General features: G+C 35.8%; 1 protein-coding gene and 1 long non-coding RNA gene across 5 annotated transcripts; one reads left to right on the top strand and one right to left on the bottom strand.

Moving 5' to 3' along the window:
* Positions 9228-17858, bottom strand: LOC104710355 (1,8-cineole synthase 1, chloroplastic-like). The gene is made up of 7 exons (XM_010426932.1): positions 17618-17858; positions 17255-17528; positions 16794-17172; positions 10834-11052; positions 10361-10499; positions 10018-10269; positions 9228-9530 (listed from the first exon to the last, which is right to left on the bottom strand). Exons 1-7 carry the CDS (start codon positions 17834-17836, stop codon positions 9228-9230), a joined length of 1785 nt encoding a protein of 594 aa, XP_010425234.1. The 5' UTR covers positions 17837-17858.
* LOC104710353 lies at positions 11323-14185 on the top strand. 4 transcript variants are annotated; one of them, XR_754990.2, is made up of 6 exons: positions 11323-11642; positions 11848-12021; positions 12530-12594; positions 12721-12816; positions 13402-13455; positions 13564-14185. It is a non-coding gene; the product is annotated as an uncharacterized LOC104710353 (long non-coding RNA). The 4 variants fall into 4 exon arrangements; XR_754991.2 differs by having other exon boundaries at positions 12530-12816; positions 13564-13672; positions 13803-14185; XR_754988.2 differs by having other exon boundaries at positions 12530-12816.

The following is a 20155-nucleotide window of genomic DNA, read 5'->3' as shown; positions in this document are numbered from 1 at the left end:
CGCATCGATGTCGACCCACAAAAGTCTTGTGTCGATCGACACTCATGCCGAGCATCACCTCTTTATGATCCGAAACTCCAAATCTTGCCTCTAAGCTTCTCCTATCCATTCCGTACGATCCCAAGAACAGATCTAAGCCTCAGGAGTCACGAACAACACATAGAAATCACAAGAAAACAATTACTTATCACACAAATCACAGCAAATAGAGATCTTAGCTTAGATAAGTCATGGTCATGCACTCACCTAAGCAAAAGAAGATTCTGACTCTAAAATCGACGAAAACACACTCCTAGCAAGTTTCCCAACCAATCCTAGCTTCAGATCCCTCAATAACACTAGAAATCTCCAGGAATTCCCAAGGCTGCTCAAGAACACTTTTCTTATCTTTTCTTTCTCTGGAATCGACAAAAGGAGGCTGCCTTCAAGCCTAGGTCGACTTCCCAACCTATCATATCCCGGTTTAGATCTCACTTAACCCAAACCTGAATCGCATCATCGATTAAAACCAACCGAGCGAACCCGGAATTAGGCTGTGTCGATCGATGCACCTACTGTGTCGATCAACACACCCCCTTAAACCAACCAAAATGATTCACGGATGTTACAATTCTTCCCCACCAACAAGGATTCATCCTCGAATCCCACAACACCGTCCATCCACCAAGGACCTCTGTGCAACCATCAGCACGGCCCACACATCCTCCGACCGGACCATACATCGTCAACTAAGGTTCTCCGTGCAGCTGTAGCAACAGCCCGTACACCCACATGACCCAACAGTCCGCATAAACCTAACCCCACTGGTCAACACAACCCACAACCCGAGATCACTCCCGACCTCCAAGGTCGACATCCAGTCACTATGCTCATATCCACGTCCTAGACATTGTTTGCTCTCTCACTCATACTTTCTCAGGTCGCAATCTTCGAACTGCACCGCCTGCACTCTCATACCGTCGTCCTCAAGCCATACCGTCTCACTCTTGGATCGTCACTCTCGAGATCTTGGTACTAGGGGAACTACTCATCCGCTTCGGGGAACTAATCATCCCCTAGGAGAATAATCATCTCCTCTGCCGCTCTCGGGGTCGCACCAGGTGAACTAATAATCTCCTCTGCCGCACCCGGGGAAATAATTATCCCCTCAGGAGAACTAATCATCTCCCCAGGAGAACTAATCATCTCTTCCAGAGAACTAATCATCTCCCAAGGAGAACTAATCATCTCCTCATGAGCAAACAAGTCATAACATCTACAAGCATCTCCCGACTGGAACTACCTCCCGTGGTTTGCGTAAAACATCACAATGTCCTACGAACCACCATACTCCCTCACCGAAATATCACAACCACCATGATCACTCTTCAGGCCAACTCTAAAACATCCCAACCACTTGGGTGTTCACACACACCCCTATCCAAAAATAGATAAGTTCTAACTATTCATAGATCTTTCTATTTTCCTTTTGCAACGACACTTTTAATTAATAGCAAAGCTCTAACTCCCTTAACACTTTCTATTTTTAGAAACTTCTATTTATGGAAACCTTCCATTTCTAGAATCACAAAAACATTTAACCATTACACATCAAGATTCCATAAGGACTAATCATCTTATTAAATCCTTAAGTGTAACAAACGTTTACAACTCCAAATAAAAAACTTAACAAAACCAACAAAACCAGAAATAATCTAAACTCTGGGATTAGTGCCCGACCCTTCCTTCGGCTGCACCCCTCCCACTGTCAACTGCTGCAACCTCAGACACTGAGGCCTGATATGCCCCACCTCCTTGCAATAGAAGCAAACTCAAATGTCTCCTTGCATCCCGCTCCTCTTGGGACATCTCGCCAACCTATGATCCATGCTCCCGCACCCGTAGCATCCCTGACCACCTTAGTCTATGACCGACATGTTATCCCGCTTCCTCTTATGTCCTCGCACTGACTTGTCGTCCTTGCTTGGAATGCTTTGCTCCAGCATTTCCTCTCTCTGAACGGTTGGACTAACCACCACGACCTACTCCCTCAGGTCATCCTCGATCCCGACTGCAGTCTCCACCAGCTATGTTCTCGCAGTGTAGCACCTCACCCTGCACCAAGTCTTCATGTCATCACGTAGAGCCAACAGGAATCTTCGCACCTGAGCCGACTTCGACTCCAAAGCCCGGCCTGCATACACCCCAAGCCGACTGAACTCCGCGTCCAGCTCCCGCACAGTACGGTTCCCATGGATCAACCCTAAGAACCGCGCCTCCATGCGATCAAGTGCCTCATGCGGAAAATACTTGGCATTGAACTCTCCTACAAAGTCCATCCAGGTCATCTCTCACTGCATTTTTCGGGCCATCACCGACCTCCACCAAACCCGTGCAACCCCCAAAAGGTAGTGCGCTGCAAAGTCCACCCGATACTGGTCGGGACACTAGAGCGACTAGAAGATATCCTCCATCCGCTCTCTCCACTCATCTGCTGCACTCGGATCCATGCCTCCCAGAAAATATCCCGCACCAACATGACGTAGCTGCACAAGAATCTGAACATACTGTGCATCCACTACTTCGGCCCCAGGCTGCACACCTGCCTGCACCCCAGCCACAAGCTGCACTGCTGGACCATGCCCACCAACCACTGGCGGCACCACCGAAACTTGCCCACCAACTGCTGGCGGCACCATAGGAGCCTGCACACCTGCAGCTGACGGTGCCACTACTTGAAGTCGCACCAACACCTGAGCCAGCAAGGCCCCCAAGATATCCTCTCTACCTGGAGCACCATCCGATGCAACCCCCACACCCGGGGCAACACCGATACCAACACCGGGGCCTCCTGCCCCTCCGATGCAACCACCAGCTAAGTCTGCAGGCACTATAGGATGAACCTTCGACTCTGCCACCTCCTCACTAGCCATGCTCTGGGTTACACTCACACTGGCCTCGGGAACCTATACCCGCCCATGACCACACCCACGACCACGACCACGTCCGCGCCCACGACCAGCAAATCCTTCACCTCTAACCATCTGCACTACCTAGAACAAAAGGCTAAACAAACAAACAAACCACACACTCAAATACCCAACTTACCATAGAATCTCAATGAAGGCTCGAAGAGGATGATACTATGACTCCATACCACATGAAAATTGACTAAGTACTCATAATCAATTCCTTCACACAACATTATACATCAAACAATAAGAAAATAATTCAACCAATTAAATTCCTAATCCTCTCTAAACCATTCATTAATCCGCCCTAGAACCGTAAGGGCTCTGATACCAAAATAAAACAACCCGACCCGTTTATTATTTTTTTATCATAATTAAGCACTCCATAATACTTAACTAAACCCATTAAACCCCAAATCAACATTAAACCAACAAAAACCAATATGCACAGCGGAAACATACAAACAATACATGAACATTTCTAACCATTCTAACCAACAACCTAGTATGCTACGAAACCATGTTTCATCATTATTAAACATAACCAAGACCAACAACACATAACCGAGACCCTAGATCATCCTCCTCCTCATCGCCATGATTCCACGTCACATACCTACACACCACAAACAATAATTGAGGTGCGTAAGTATTACCATAAATACTTAATGAGGCAATCCTCCCATCTACTGGGCTATACAAATAAGTAGTAAGATCCCTCATGCCACAATCAACAAACAATAAGACATACCAGATAATACACAAAGCAAACACGTCATCCACCGCTGCTGAAGGTTGTGTCGACCGACACAACACATGTGTCGATCAATACACAGAAACACTCCTTGTGTCGACTGACGCATGCTCGACATTTCACAAAATCCCTAATTGCATCGACCGACACTCCACATGGCATTAATCAATGCTCGTAGGTCAAACGCGCCGTCCTCGCATCACTGTCGATCGACACAAGTATTGTGTCGATCGACACTCATGCCGAGCATCGCCTCTTCATGATCAGAAACTACGAATCTCGCCTCCAAGCTTCTCCTATCCATGCCACACGATCCCATGATCAGACCTAAGTCTCAGGAGTCACGAACAACACATAGAACTCACAAGAAAACAATTACATATCAAAAAAATCACAGCAAACAGAGATCTTAGCTTAGATAAGCCATGATCATGCACTCACCTTACCAAAAGAAGATTCTGACTCTAAAATCGACGAAAACACACTCTTAGCAAGATTCCCAACCGATCTCAGCTTCAGATCCCTCAAGAACAGCTAGAAATCTCCAGGAACTCCCAAGGACGTTCAAAAACATGTTTCTGCTCTTTTCTTTCTCTGGAATCAACAAAAGGAGGCTGCCTTCAAGCATAGGTCGACTTCCCAACCTTAAATATCCCAGTTTAGATCTCACTTAAACCAAACCTGAATCGCATCGTCGATTAAAACCAACTAAACGAACCCGGAATTAGGCTGTGTCGATCGATGCACCTACTGTGTCGATCGACACATCCCCTTAAACCGACCAAACCAGTTCACAGATGTTACATTTATATTATTTTGTACCGCTTATTCTAACTCGCAATTATCTTTTTCATAAATCAAATTTTATTCTAGACCGCTTATTTTGTATTAACCACATTTGTCTCGCAAATATATTTCTTCCTCATAAATCGTAGTTGAACCGTACCGTACTACTAAATTGTTTGTTTGGATACATAGCATAACCAAATACGTAGTTACCATTCAGACTCTATGTTCTCCATTTCTTATCAATCGATTGTATAGATACATAGCATAACTTTAAATCATCTGATTGCCACGTATGGACTTAGTGTAATAATTGTAACTCATCCGAATGTGATCTCCTTGTGATTATGTCTGGGATCTCTTTTGAAATTATTTCATTTCCTCGCATTGATAGTTTGGCAGTCAGCATCAACCTTTTTAATATTTTAGGTTTTCAAATCACAGTGGTATATCTTTACTCAACATTTTGCTCCTACCAATCTAATCAATATAATTGATATGCATCACAATCTTTTATATATATATACATAATTAGAATGTGTTACATAGATGAAACTTGTTCAATTTTATATTTTATGAGATATGTGTACATGCGTTTGTGTGACCGTGGCTCTGATTGGTTACAATAATTAAGTTTGTTTGCAAACGAACCGCTATTATGTTCACCAATCAATAAAGCGTTTGGAGAGAGTGGTTCATAAGAGTGGTTAGATTTGGTGGTTATAATGAGCGTTCAAAATAGATTTTAGGTGGTTGGAAGAGTGATTGCAAATTTTTTTTTACATGGTACGTTTGTTTTAGGTGGTTGTACAGTAACCTCTTTTGTATTATTTTATTATTTGTTCTTTTAATTATTATATCATTAGATATTTAATCTGTCTATAAAAATTAATTTTACATGTGCATTACAATAGCTTTAACCTGGTAATTTTTTTAACATATATATATAAATATTTTATCTTCCATATTTTTATTTTTTAATTAAATTTATTTTCAATTTTTGATAATTTAATATAATTTATACTATTTAACCGCTATAATGCTACTAATCAATCTAAATACTCAACCGCTCTCTTTTATCACACCATCTTTTCTATCCGCTATCTTTAACCGCTTTTTTTTAACCGTCTCTTTTACAACCGGTGATAATTTTTTAACCGCCTCGTTTAGACGTGGTCACCAATCAGAACTTGTGTCTATTTTCAGCGTTTTACATTACAATAGAAAAAAATAAGGTACTATATCCAAGACGGAATTTTTTCGTAAAAAGCTTTTTTTTTTTTTTTTTTNTAAAGATTGAAGGTATTACAAGAGAGCTTCTACCTTACAAGTTTGTCACCATAGCAGGAAAAGGTAAAAATAAAAAACAAGGTAACAAATGTGTTGAGACGTACAATATATATGGGTGAACTTATTATTATCGTAGCCATAATAATTAGGGATTTGGGTACCTGTAAATAATAATGTACCCTGTCACACACTTAATTCTCTTTAAAGCCTAAATGATTTGGGTACCATCGTGATTCTCATGTTATATTTGGTGACGTCTATTATGTATGCCTACAGAACAACCCCTTTACCTTCAGGTAGAAGTACAGTCATTAGCACAAACAAGGTACTACTATATTCAGTTTATATTTTTTTTAATATTCACATGGCACACGAATTGCCACACATCCAAAGCGCACTATCTTGATATATGTCATATAAGATATAACACAGGAAAACAATATAGTAATTTGTCTTTCTTTTATTATTATTGAAAACAAGAAAAGCTTTAAAAGCTTATACAAGATAGTCCCATGAGCTTCTATTAGATGTATCATGTACCTGATGATCGAGGCAAATCTTTTTAGTGGCTTAACATATTTGTAATTACAAGATAAAAGGTTATGTGACATCAGTTCTATTCGACCACACTGATGATTCTGGATAGTGGATAACATGATCGAGTGATGTAATTTATAAGCAAGTTAAGCTGTGGTTATATATATATCCGGTTAAATGTATGTACATATGTAATCTGTTTTAGTCGTTTGTCAAAAAAAAAAAAAAAAAAGTAATCTGTTTTAGTCTTTGTTTTGGGATTGGTATATATATAGCCTTTGTATCAATTTCATTTTTCTGTTTGATTTTTTTTTTTCCTTCAAACATTCCATTATATTAGATTAAAAGTTTGATTTTTCTTTTTAAAATAACAACTATCCGATTTGCTTGCAGTTTGACCGAAATGATATAAACTTGTGTTACTTGTAAAATCATTTTAGCGTCGTGGGCGAAAGGCCCATTAGAACTTGTTAAGAAGTTATAAAATATATTGGTCTGATATGAAAACTTAACCATGTTTCAAATGTTAGCATTTTTTATAATTTTTTTTTTTTAATGTGTGTGTAATGTTCCCATGGTTGCTAAAGTTTATGGTTGGACCTCAATTTATTTAAGCTAAGTGGGCTTAATAATATTAAATGGTGTGAATGTGAAACTGGGCCTTAATGAAATGGTCTTACTCAAATTGGATCTCCAGTGGATGTCGGGTCAAGAAGAAAAACAAGAGAGAGCTCTGTTTAGCACCTCCGTGAGAATCGGTCTTCATCATTTCACGATTCCTTGAGACTTGGAGCGATGGAGAGATTAGTTGCTTCTTCACGTCACTCACCTCCCTAGATTTGCGATTGACTTGGTGGATTTGTGGAAAAACAATTTAAAACCCAAGTAATCCAAAACATCTAAACATACACTCATTGAGATTTCTCTTTGAGAACGACGTTAGAGAAGCAAATCGTTCGTTCACATACATAGCAACTCCAACAATCTCTCTATTTTTTTTTTTACAATTAAACCCCATATATTAAGTTATCGGAAATGATTATCTTCGAGAGAGAGCCAATTATGTACCGACGAGCTTACATGGGAAAAACAGAAACTTCGTGCTCTTGCACATTTTGTAAATTTATCGGCACGAATACTATCCTCTCGAGGAATATATCTACTACTAAAATTAGCAAATTGATCTCTGAAATGAGTAAAATTCTTCAATTCAGATGAAAATGTCAGCCAATCTTCGATATTAGACGTCATCGATAGGAGGTATGAACAATCCGTAGCGAATATTATTTTATCCAAGTCCAAGGCTAGTAAACACTCCAAAGACCAAACAAGAGTATCTAGCTCTGCATGTAAAGGGGATGCTTCTATGCGATCGTTTCAGCCCCATGTGCAAGATTCTATCACCGATAGACGCAATCCAACCATGCCTACTCTATCCACCTCTGTATGCCATGATCCGTTTATAAAGATATGAGACATTCTTGAGAAATTGAGTTTGTAAATATGTCTGCTTCTCCTATCGCTGGTGATGAGTCTCTATTATTTGCTCATCTCCAAACTTCTTCTTCTTTGATGGCTTTCTCCAAAGTATCTTGTGGAGACTCGGAGATACTTTCAAACACTTTTTTGTTTCTTGTCTTCCAAATGTACCACATCACCCAAGGGAATATTTGCAGATTTTGCTCAAGTGCACCAAAGTCTCTGCCGCGCCCATATAGAAAATCGAGGTTGCTATATAGGGAAGATGAAGGAAACACCATAGGATGGGAAGGGATTGTCGATAAAGCCCACATTTGACGTGCTGGGGGGGCATTCAAATAGCAAATAATTTATAGTTTCCTCTTCCGCTCCACATCTAGGACAATCCTTATCTCTACCAATATGACGATAATGCAAGCATTGGCATGTTGCCAAGCATCCAGTCACACATTGCCACACAAAATGCTTCAGTTTTCGTGATGTTTTTAACTTCCATGCTTGCGCCTTGAGTGTCGTAACAGTAGGTCCTTGAGCAGGGAGGTCGCAAACAAGGCGAGAGATAGCTCTCGCGGCTTCGTATCCATACTTAACGGTATAATTTCTGGACTTTGTCAGAGTCCAGGAATAACCGTCCCTCGAGGCAATTAGCTCGGTTTGATTCCCAAAATAAGGGTAATTTATTTCGGGGGGAAGAGTTCCCGAAGATGCTCCATTTTCCACCTTTTTGTGTTGAAATCGATCAAAGTGTTAACACAAATTAAGAGATATATCTCATTAGATAATCCTTGTAGCGGTCGCACTGGCGTATCTGGAATCCATGGTTCAGTCCAGATGCACGTGTTGAACCCCGAGCTTATGGTCTTACGGATTCCGTACGAGAGAACATGTTTTGCCGCCAACATGCTTCTCCATCCATATGAAGGTCTATTTGATACTTGTATCTCTAGTGGACTACAATAACGAAAGTATCTCCCTTTGAGAACTCGGCTAAGGAGAGAATCTAGGTATCTCAACAACCTCCATAGCTGCTTTGCCAAAAAGGCAAGATTAAATTCTTCTAGTGTTCAGAAGCCTAGCCCACCTTCCGAAAGTTGATTACACATTTATTCCCATGAGATCCATTGTAATCCTTTACTACCTGCTTTATTGCTCCACCAAAAATTGGCAATCGCACTAGTTAATTTTGAGCATATAGTTTTTGGTAAGAGAAAACACGACATTACTGTCATTACGTAAGTCGGAATTGCTTGCGCTACAGATTTTATTCCTAAGAAAGTATTTTGACAATATTGTTAACTTTACCAAAAAAATATTAATTTTGCAAATCGGTAGTTTATCTCAAATCAGCTTGGCAATCCAAGATCCCACACAAAGTATAATATAAATTTTTTTGTTATACCATTAATTAAAAATTATTATTACTGTGTAATTTAATCTAATGGGATTGGATCAACGAGCAGGGTTTGGACACGATCAACGATCTTGGCTTTATCAGGACTACCATGACCATCGCCATGCTGATACATGCATTGCGACATGCGAGCCAAGTTCATTGCAACTTCCACAAGACCTCGAGAAAGACTGCATGTCGCCGTTCTTGCTTCGTAGTTCATCTCGTACCATGTGTGACTTATCATCTGCTGAACGTGTGCACGTGCCTCTTCCTCCAAAGCTCCAGTCTCATGCATGTAACATTGAACCGATTTGAGAACGTCTCCTCTCGCCAATTCATCCTACAATTTACCAAACACAGTCACGTACGTGATATACAGAGACTTTCGTTCACCTATTTTAGGTAGTCGATTTTAAAAACCTTGGTCTCATTTGTGATATTTACAAGATCATGATCATATATTATCTTCTTGTTAATACTCATATGTGACATAATCACATAACTAAGAGAGATCATTTTCCGGCGAAGTTGCAATTGCAAGGTCGTTAGCTAGACGGAGCAAACGTTCAAATGCTGCCTAACATATAATAATTATCAATTGTTTTTAAAATTTAATGATTAAATTTCAAATTTTCTGTACTTTTCAAATTTATTATTTAATAGTTATATTATTAACAACAGTAGAATATTATTATTAATATATAAAGCAGGTGTTAATTAAAAAATCCTCTCTTCTAAAATTTTTGCGTTGATTCATTTGTTGTGGTACCCCGTGAAATTTTAATTTCGACAAATCAATTAAAATTCGAAAAGAAGTTATAATTTACCGGTGATGTTCCAAGGTAGTTAGCTAGACGAAGAACGGTGGCGGAGCATCGGACGATGTGTTGTTGGTGTTGAGACAAAGTCTCTAAGTTATGAATTGAGATTTGGTCAGAAAAAACACAGTAAAAGTGGATCAGTATTGTTGGAGCAGAAATTGAAATCCAAGCATTTTCCATGTATTCTTCCACACTTGGTTTGTATCCTCTATTATACCACTTTGCTTCCACTAGATATGTTTTACATAAATCTGCCCACTTGTTTTAACAAAGACAACAAAAATAAATCATATTTAAAATATAATATATTAAAGAATCTCAATATAATATATATCTAAATGTTACTTACCGATTTCTTGAGAAATGGGGTGACATCAATATTTTTATATTTGAGAATATCATATCCAATGCCATTGATTTCATTGCACAAAAGAAGAAAACACAACCGCATGTACTCAGGAAGCTCATCAAGACGATTTACATCCCAACTGCACATAATAATTTATTTATTTAGATGCATGCACCTTAAAAAGTATGTGAACAAATCATTATAATTTATCATATCATATCATTGTCTCTATAATTCTTACATAAACGGAAACTTGAGATATAAAATGCTAAAACTCAAATATACTTACAATAACAACCATGATGACATGAAAAACAAAATATTATTTTGATAATACTATATACACACACACACATTTATATGTACATATATATATACATATAGATCTATTTAAATAAATCTATTTATTATAACTTATTTAAATTCTATTATATACAAAAAAAATTAAGAAGTCTAAGTAGAAGAGTTCTTACTTATCAACCATGGAAGTGAAGAGTTCAAGTTCTTCAAGAGTACCATAGATGTCGTAGATATCGTCGATGGTTGTAACAAGCGCATTAACTATAGTCATGATTCGTCGGATATATCCATATTGTGGTTCGTATATTAAACCGACTGTCCAAAAATAATTCTCGACAATTCTATCTCTTACAAAGGGAAGTTCATTAGCCAAACATGTATCTTTCCACCAGCTTCATATCATTAAAGAGAGAGGATTAATAAAAGGATCATATCCCTACTATTAAAAGAAAAACGTTGCCTGAAAAAAACCTTAGTTTTGTAAGAATTTACAATACAATGCCATTGCAATTATGACCAAATAATCGATTTTTTAAAAGGGTAAAATGGTCGTTTAATTGTCAGCCAGTCGGATAAACGCGCGGATCCATTTTCGGGTCGGATCTTATTAACTTTTCTGTTATAATCTCAGCCATCAAGTGTTTTTTTGAGCAAAAATCCTAGCCGTTCATTTACATACATTTTACTAAACCTAAAAAAAGCTTTCTCTTTCGGCCTCTGCTTTGGAGTCTGGATCTTCGTCTCTCTTAATTCGTTTTGATTTTAGGAGATGTAACAGCTATTTAATAGGAGTCGGATCATTCCCAAACCCTAGAAAAGGCCAAATTACCAGCTACTTCTTTGTGTTCCTCTCTCTCAAACCTCTTTCAATTTTTATTAGTCTATTTTCAAAACTCTCGATGCATTGAACGCCTACAGATATAAAAATCTAAAGAACAGTTTTGAAGAAGTTGGCTAGAATGGATTTATCGGCGACAACAAGGTAATTCGATTTCCACCTAAAACCAAATTGTTCTCAGTCTGCTCTATGTATTACTTTGATTATTGATATTTGGGGGTTTTCAACTTTTTTTTTTTTCATGGTTTTTCAAGAATAGAAATGAATTCTTCGTCTTTGTGTGTCGCTGGAATCAACAATTGAATCAGAATTCCAATAACTTAAGTGACTTTCTTTTTTGTCTCTATAGGATCAGAGAGGTGATGATTGTAAAGAAAGAGAGGCGAAGATGGTATGAGTAGAAAAGAGATCTGAGATGATTCGGTGATCAATTTGAAGAAGAAGAAGCACCAGATCGACTCTGAACATGAGTCCAACCCTTAGCCTAATTACGCTTTTGTAAATCTCTCTCTCTCTCTTCTAGGTCAGTCCCTTTGACTACTCATCATTCATTTTCTACGACGATTTTGGAATATCAATTAAAAGTCGAAATGTATAGAGGGAAATGATCATCTACCAGCATAAGTTCAATTCATATTGTTCATATATACAGCTTTATTCTACCACAATAGCCCATGGAACTGTGGTAAATGATTAAACCACAGTAGCATATTGTCGACGATTTCTGTTTTTTCATAAATGATTAAACCAACTCTCTCATAAAAAGCTAAAAATGGCGTAACTTTTTTATAATGGAATAATAGACATTAGCTCATTCATATTGTTCATCCATCGATTAAGCACACTCTTATGGTGTTACCTCTTTGCCAAAATCCCTTTTTATTTGCAGTGATTAGTGATTTGTGGATTGATGTATCTTTTGGACTTATGAACTAACCACAAATGACTATATTACAATATAAAAAAAAAAAAGAGGAGAGATTCACTTTTGTTCTTTCAATCAATCTGAAACTGTTGGCTTTGCTGCGCAGGTGAAGCAACGGGTTCTGGAGAGTGAACTAGACCTATCGTATTCACCGGGGCAGAATATTTTGATGTGAGTGACGTGTTGGGAACAAAAAGCCATCTTCTCACAACTCTCTGTTTTATATGTTATACTAAAAGCAGAGCTTCTTATGTTTTTGTGGGCGACTATATCTACGTATGGTTTCCAATTTTTCAGAATAGGTTTAATATAATAACAAAAACAATTTGCAAGAGTTCACAGGCTCCAATGATAGTGACACGTTTGAAGCAAAGAACAAGATGAATGAGCAAGGTTAGTCAAATTTCAGAAAATTATCTGCACAAGTATATATGAAATGTTTTATGTGTTCAGTTTTTTTAAGAGTTTCAATTGTTTTTGTTGTTTCGGTTCTTAAACCATTTTTTATTATGTTGTATAGTTTTTTTTAGGTTTTTTGTTGTCTAAGCTGTAGGGTTTTGATTAATTAATTTGCAGATTTTTATTGTCTAAGTTGTAGGTTTGGTTTGTCTAAGCTATAAACTACAGATTTTAGTGAATTAATTTGCATAATTTGATTGTCTAAGTTACAGGTTTTTGTCTAAATTATGGGCTCAAGTATATGAACACATATGACTACTCTAGATGCTAAATTATGTTAATCTCTATTGAGAGTCAATGGATATGTTTGCTATCGGCCAAATATAAACAATTTCATGGGAGAGTGAAAGGTTGATTTTGTATTTTTAACGATTTATAGTGTTTTTAGGGTGTTGAGTTTATAGAATGTATGGTTTCTTAGATATCCTGCCAGGGTAAGAACTGACTCCTTTAACATAAAGCTGTAATTTATATCTCAGGTTAAGATTTTCATCCTCCATTAACACCATTTTGTCTCAGGCCATCTTAATTTACTCTCAAGCCCTTGAAAAATTTGTTCCGCATATTCAACAGGTATGAGAACTGGGTTTCCCTTTTGTCTTCTTAATCTTGGCTCTCTCATATATACTTTTAAAAAAAAAAAATTGCTGGGATATTAACAGAACAATTGTTTTATCTCAGGTTAGTGTGGAGAGACTTTGTTCAAAAAAAAAAAAGGGTTAGTATGGAGAGTAGTGGAAAGGGAGTCTCAAGTGATAGTCTGCCTCTCCCGTATGAGAGTAGTGATGAGGTTGATTTTTGTCATGCTGTAGTAGAATGCTTGGCCTTTATTATGAATCTATGCGTGGGCGCATCGGTGTTGATTACTTTGGTCGATAGGTGTTTATTAAGATTCTTCCTGTTGGCATCCATATGGGCAGGCTGGAATCACTTTTGAATCTTCCGTTGGCTGCAACGAAGATGAAAGCTAGCCACAATTTACAATTAACATCTGCCAAGTGCCAACGTTTAAGCCGTCAAACTCTTATGAGTTTAATACCAGTAGAAAACATGACATTGAGTTCAAGCTTACAGGTATAGAGTAATTCAAAAAGGTGAAAAGCATTACGAGACTGCTTTGGATTTTATATTACAGGAAATTGTATCTAATGAGAAGGAAGATAAGAGGGATGAATAAGTTTTCGCAGGACTTCACTTTGTAAAATAATCAAAGGTTTTGCATTTATAATTGGTTTTGTAATTTAAAAGAGAATGTCTTTTAATTATGGAAATGATTTTTTTAATTTGAAATTGTATTATTCTTTTTGTGGGTGTTTTAACTAGGTTTTAAAACTATATCCAAACTATTATTCAGGATAGCTAAAGTAGCTCCTTATGACACAATTGTAGATTGATTTAGTCTGAATCGGTTTAAATTTTAGGATTTCAACAACTCCTTACTATTGTGTGTTTTTAAAAAAATTTAACAACATTTGTTAAAAAAAATTAGCACGGGTCATTATAAACATTTTGAAGTATGAAGTGAATAATAAAAGTATACTATTTGGCCAAAAAATTCCTAACAATATTTTTTGTTTGCAAACTCATTATGTATTCGGATTTAGTTTTAATTGATTATTTTAAAGCTATATTGTAGTATTTATATTTATATATTTATAAATATAAATAATTTTAGCTCATGACGTCAAAAACAATTTTAGCTTCTGATTTTATAAAAGAAAAACTCAGAACATTATATCATATTTATACTATTTTCTGAATATATATTTACATTCATAATAGTTACATGTATTAATTTGGCCTGGGTAAATTCAAAACTCATTTATCTTTTCAAAATAAACAAACAATATTAATTTGTACTACAACTTCATAACAAAACAAAACTTCTAATTTATGTTACAAAATCATTCTAAATCACTTTAAGTGTAGAAAATAGATATTTACAGGTAATTGATCCAAAAATGGGTTAGGTAATGGGACGGGTATTAACTAAATGAATATTCGATTCTCTACCTTTACCCACAAGTAATATAATTATAGTACTCTTTATCTGATCCTAAAATCACAAATACCTTTTTTCAAGACAGGATGTATACGGATAACGGATATTAGAGTCTATCCTTATACAACAAAAAATTATAACAATCAATTTAAGAACTTTAAGGATATCAATGGTGATAGCGGTCAAGGCAGACAAATCAGTCAATAGTTTAGTCAGTCCTGAAAATAACAACATATAGTTCCCAAAATATATGCAACATATAGTTTCCAAAATATAAAATTACAAACTTCAAAACTATTGGAAAGTTATTCTTTATTTATAATACAATGGTAATATAATAAACATTTAAAAACGGATATTTACGGATCAAGTAATGAATCTAACTAGATTTTAACCCGCGGTACACCTCGGACATATAATTTATATTTATGTTTATCTATTTGTTAAATATTAGATGTTTTGTAATTAGAGAAATAACTTAATTAAAAGTATACAGAATTTGTTTCCTTAATTTATTTTGCTTTTTAATTTAATTTTGATTTATTTTTTAAATAAAATATTAGATGGAAAATTCTGATTGGCTGAGAGAATAGGGGGTGAACAAAAAGGTTCACCCCTAGGGGTGAACCTAAGTATTTTTCTATATATGATAATTTATATTTCCATATTGATTGCTGTTATTTATTTAGTTGGAATGAAATGTAAAATATTTAGGAAACAAAATCTGTAGTAATGTTAGTTTTGGAAATCTTTTAGGGATTAATGTTGTAAATAAATTTTTAAATAAACAAAACTAAAAGGGCATAACATAAAATGTACTTAAAAATGTTAATATAGATAAAGGATCAGATAATATGATAAATATTAGAAAATAAATACTTTATATTTGACCTTTACCTACAGGTAATAGAATTATAATTTTTTTTACTCGATCCTAAGATTGAGGGTACTTTTTTTTTTTGAGAGATGGGATGAATACGGGTAACGAGTATTAGTGGATATCTTTATACAACTAAAACTTATAACCCTAAATCAATTTATGAACTTGATGAATAAACTTAAATATTATTATAAACTATTATTTTCATAATTTTTTATCCTAATTTTGTTAATATCAAGGATTTAATAGTTACTTGGTTTACAATTTTTGTTGAGCTTGGTTTTATTCCAACTCTTATGAGTTATTAAATAATTGTTTCCAGAATATTTGGATCCTACTTTTTGATAATGCAGCTATTCTCAATGTTAATTTATCTGTTACTCAATGTTATCGATTGTCAAATAAATTATCTGTTACTCAATGTCACCATTCCCTATATAAACAACACAATTATCAATTGTTAAATAAATTATAAACTATACACCAAAATATTTGAGTATTTTTAAAAATATTTTGAGATATTTTGAGAATCATAATTTTTACTAACTAAATGTAAATTAAATATTCAAATGGAGAATTCAAAATTTTAAAGCCTCTCGGACGTAGCAAATCGGCCATCAGATATGCATGGGCCCATTGGCCAGAAATGGATGTTGGTCCACTAAGCGAAGTGGAACCATAGACCGGGAGTGGACATGGGTGAGTCTACTAAGTAAGGTGATGATTGGAGCGTTACAATAAGACTGAAAAATTCTGATGGATATGAGACGAGAGGAGATGGAACGGGACATGATAAAACAGGACAGAGACGTATTTTCCGTTCTAATGTAGATACTTCTAGGTTATATACGTGTAATAATCCAAAGTAAAACAAAACTTAAATTCTATATTTAAAATAAAACAATTATATAAAAATATTATGCCCGTGCTATAGCACGGGTTACTATCTAGTATATAAATTATTAAATACCAATGTGAGATATGCAAAACAGTATATTATATATTTCTTTTATTAGTCTATAGTATTACCTTGAAACGTATTTGAGATCTTCTTGATGAATGGTTTGTACGATGTTGAAATCGATTTTGGCAAGTTCGATCAAGACAAGATTCATGTCATGTTTCTTCTCGTATGCATCTACGTACCGTCTCGTTTCTAACCTTCTCATTCTCCAATGGTATGGCATTTCTAACGCATGAATCGCCTTCTCTCGTATCTCCATGTTGTAAGTTTCATCATCAACATATTTTCTTATTTCTTCTGTTGCAAAAGGTCTGATGACTTTATGCAATTTAATATCCGATTTGTTGGCGAGAAATGAGGCTTCGTACAAAGAAATTATACTTGTTATATTTTGGTTCTTGAACCTATTGCTTTTTATCCTGTCGATGATCACATCAAATATATCTGAAAACGGACGTGTGAGTTAAAATTGAAGTTGATATGCAACGAAATTTAGTAATAAGAAGTTGTAATTTCGATATTATACTTTCTGAGACATCAAAACCATGTTGTCTAAGAAGTCGGAATTCGAGTGCGGTTGCATGGAAATCCTCTTCCTTGTCACATTTCCAGATATTTCTTCCATTTTTAAGATGAAAATACGTTAAAATGTTATTTATTTCTAGCTCAAAATGATACGAAACCCCAAGTTTTTGTAGATCATCGATGAGCTCTAATTGCTCGAGACGGCTCTTTGTAACATGAAGCATCCTCTTCACTTTTCTCTTCAACAGATCTCTAGTTATTACTTCTTTTTCACTCTGTACGTTTATACATGTCGTAGCAACTTGTTAATTAATAAAAAGAACTCATAAACATGTAGTAACATTAAAACTGATGAATTAAATACCGCATATTTATTCTCGATAGAGAGGAGATAAAAATGGTCCCATGATGAAGGTTGATAGTTGCCGGAGCGTCGACGAAGGTCAGCAGGAGTAGCTTCCGGCGTCTTTTTGATCATGGACTTGCATACAAAACGAGGAGGTCCGTGAGGACGTCGACAATGAAAATTGTGGCTAAGAGCGTTTTGGTTAATAAAAGCTGATCCCATATGTAAAGTAGCCATTGATTTATTAGAAGATTCTCTTCTTCGTGGCTGTATAGATGCATAGGACTATTAGGACAACACACACGTTTATATAATAGTAGGAGATCTAAATATCTAAGGTGTGGACCACGGAGGAGAAAGGAAGAAAATAAAAAATGAAAGAATTATTTGATGTACTCCAAAAGTTTGAATTATTTCTGATATGTATAAATTTTCTAAAAATTGCTCAGATATTTTATACCTTGGGTGTAATTACAATTTATTTCTTGAGTTTATTTTTTCTAATATATATTATAAAAGTAATAAAAAAATACACATCAGCAAATTAAAATAAACATCATCTTCCATAATCCATGTCACTAGAGAATTTTTTTTTTCCAGAATCCCATGACAGTTTCTTCTTTATCAAAAGAGTGGAAAACTGAAAAGTTTTTACTATTTATAACCCAAAAAAAAAACTCTCTCTCTCTCTCGCTCGTTGCCGAACTCTAATTCCGCCAGCGATACTCTGTTTTTCTCTAATCTCTCGCCATCATCTTTTGCCGTCCTCGCTCGATATCCTCTCTTGCTCTCTCTCTCTCTTCGTCATCGTTGTCTTGTTCGTTTCCGTCTAAGCCGTCATCGTTTTCGAGTTCCGGTATATGACGGCTGAGTTATAGTATTTACGAGAAAACGAAAGGTCTCGTTGATTCATATGACGGCTGAGTTATAATGTTTTGTGGCTGATTTATCCCAATAAATAATCTGAAAGCAAATAGCTCATTTATACGACTTGACGGCTGAGTTATAGTATTTACGGGGAAACGAAAGGTCTCGTCGATTCATATGAAGGCTGAGTTATAATGCTTTGTGGCTGAGTTATCACAAGAAATAAAACAAATGTATTACAACAATACTACATCCAACAAGTTTTCACATTGTGCCCAACTTGATTACATCGCGAACATAAGTGTTGCTTAAAAACATATTTTTGTTTCTTTACCCAATTACCTGAAACAACAATTACTGGAACTGGATCCATGAAATAAAAATGAAGAAGAATGAGGAAATTAATAAGAATGAGGAAATTAATTAGAATGAGTGTAATTAAAAGTTAAGAACGAGGAGAAAAACAAGAGGAATAACAAGGTGAAAAACACTTTTTAACCAGTTGAAGAACAAGAGTCGAAGGAACGACGTTACGTATTTCTGGAGAAGATGATGACATGGAATGATGACATGGATGATGCGTCCGAAGTGGCAAGTCAGCCACCAAACGAACATGTAAATCAGCCTAATTAAATCAGCCATCAAACAACATTAAACTCATCCGCAACATGAATACTATTACAGTAATTAAAAAGCAAAAATATGGCTGCCAAATTCAGCCGTTTAATCAACTGAAATTTGTAACTCAGCCATATCGTTTAATAAGTCAGCCGTAACTAAATGATATTCTAGTAATTAATCTTTTGCTACTAAGTCAGCCGTAAAATGGCCGAGTTGTCCGATAAGTCAGCTTATGATGGCTGAGTTATAGTGTTTAACCATAACTCAGCCGTAACAACATCTCATAAGTCAGCCATTGTTCATAAGTCAGCCAGCCGAAAAAAAGTTAATTCAGCCGTGTCGTAGTGATAACTCAGCCAAAATTTTGACAACTCAACCATCGGGTAAAAACTCAGCCCTAAGGACGGCTGAGTTACATATTTTATTAAGTCAGCCGTAACGCTTGGCTGAGTTATGCTCTAAGCCAACCGTCCACTCTTACTCAAATGTTTTTTCCATAAATCAGCTCCAACATAACATATCTCAGGGGTCATTACCTCTATAACGCGTTACGGTTGAGTTATTTAATACACGTCAGTGATTTCTGACGTGGCGTCTAACATGGGAATGACATTTTTGTAATTACGTTTTTTTCTGTAACATAAAACAAGGACACGCTGGGTATTTTGAAAATAAACGAAATATCCTAGTAATAAAAAAAGATTTGTTGATTCTGGTAATATTACCTAATTTGTGGTATATCTCAATAAATCTCCCTTAAAAAATAGAAGAAAACAAAAGAAAAGTGTATTTGGAGAAAAACAATTTCCACCATAATTGTACATAAATTCAAAATATTAAGTACTTGTAGTGTGAAGATTTTTTTTATTATTATTTTTAACTTTTTACTCAATTTTTGATATCGGGTCTATTTTGTGTAGCCAAAAATCCTTTCTTCGAAAAAAAATTGAGGAAGTCCTGTTTTTTACTTCCTTGATTGGTTAACGTTAAGTAGAAAATATATAACTACAAAAAAAGTGCAATACAATCACCAGCCAAGTGCCAATGCATAATGTGCGTATAATGCAC

Source organism: Camelina sativa, chromosome 9 (assembly GCF_000633955.1).
Source record: "Camelina sativa cultivar DH55 chromosome 9, Cs, whole genome shotgun sequence".
Taxonomy (NCBI): Eukaryota; Viridiplantae; Streptophyta; class Magnoliopsida; order Brassicales; family Brassicaceae; genus Camelina; species Camelina sativa.
This window is presented reverse-complemented; position numbering and strand designations above follow the sequence as displayed.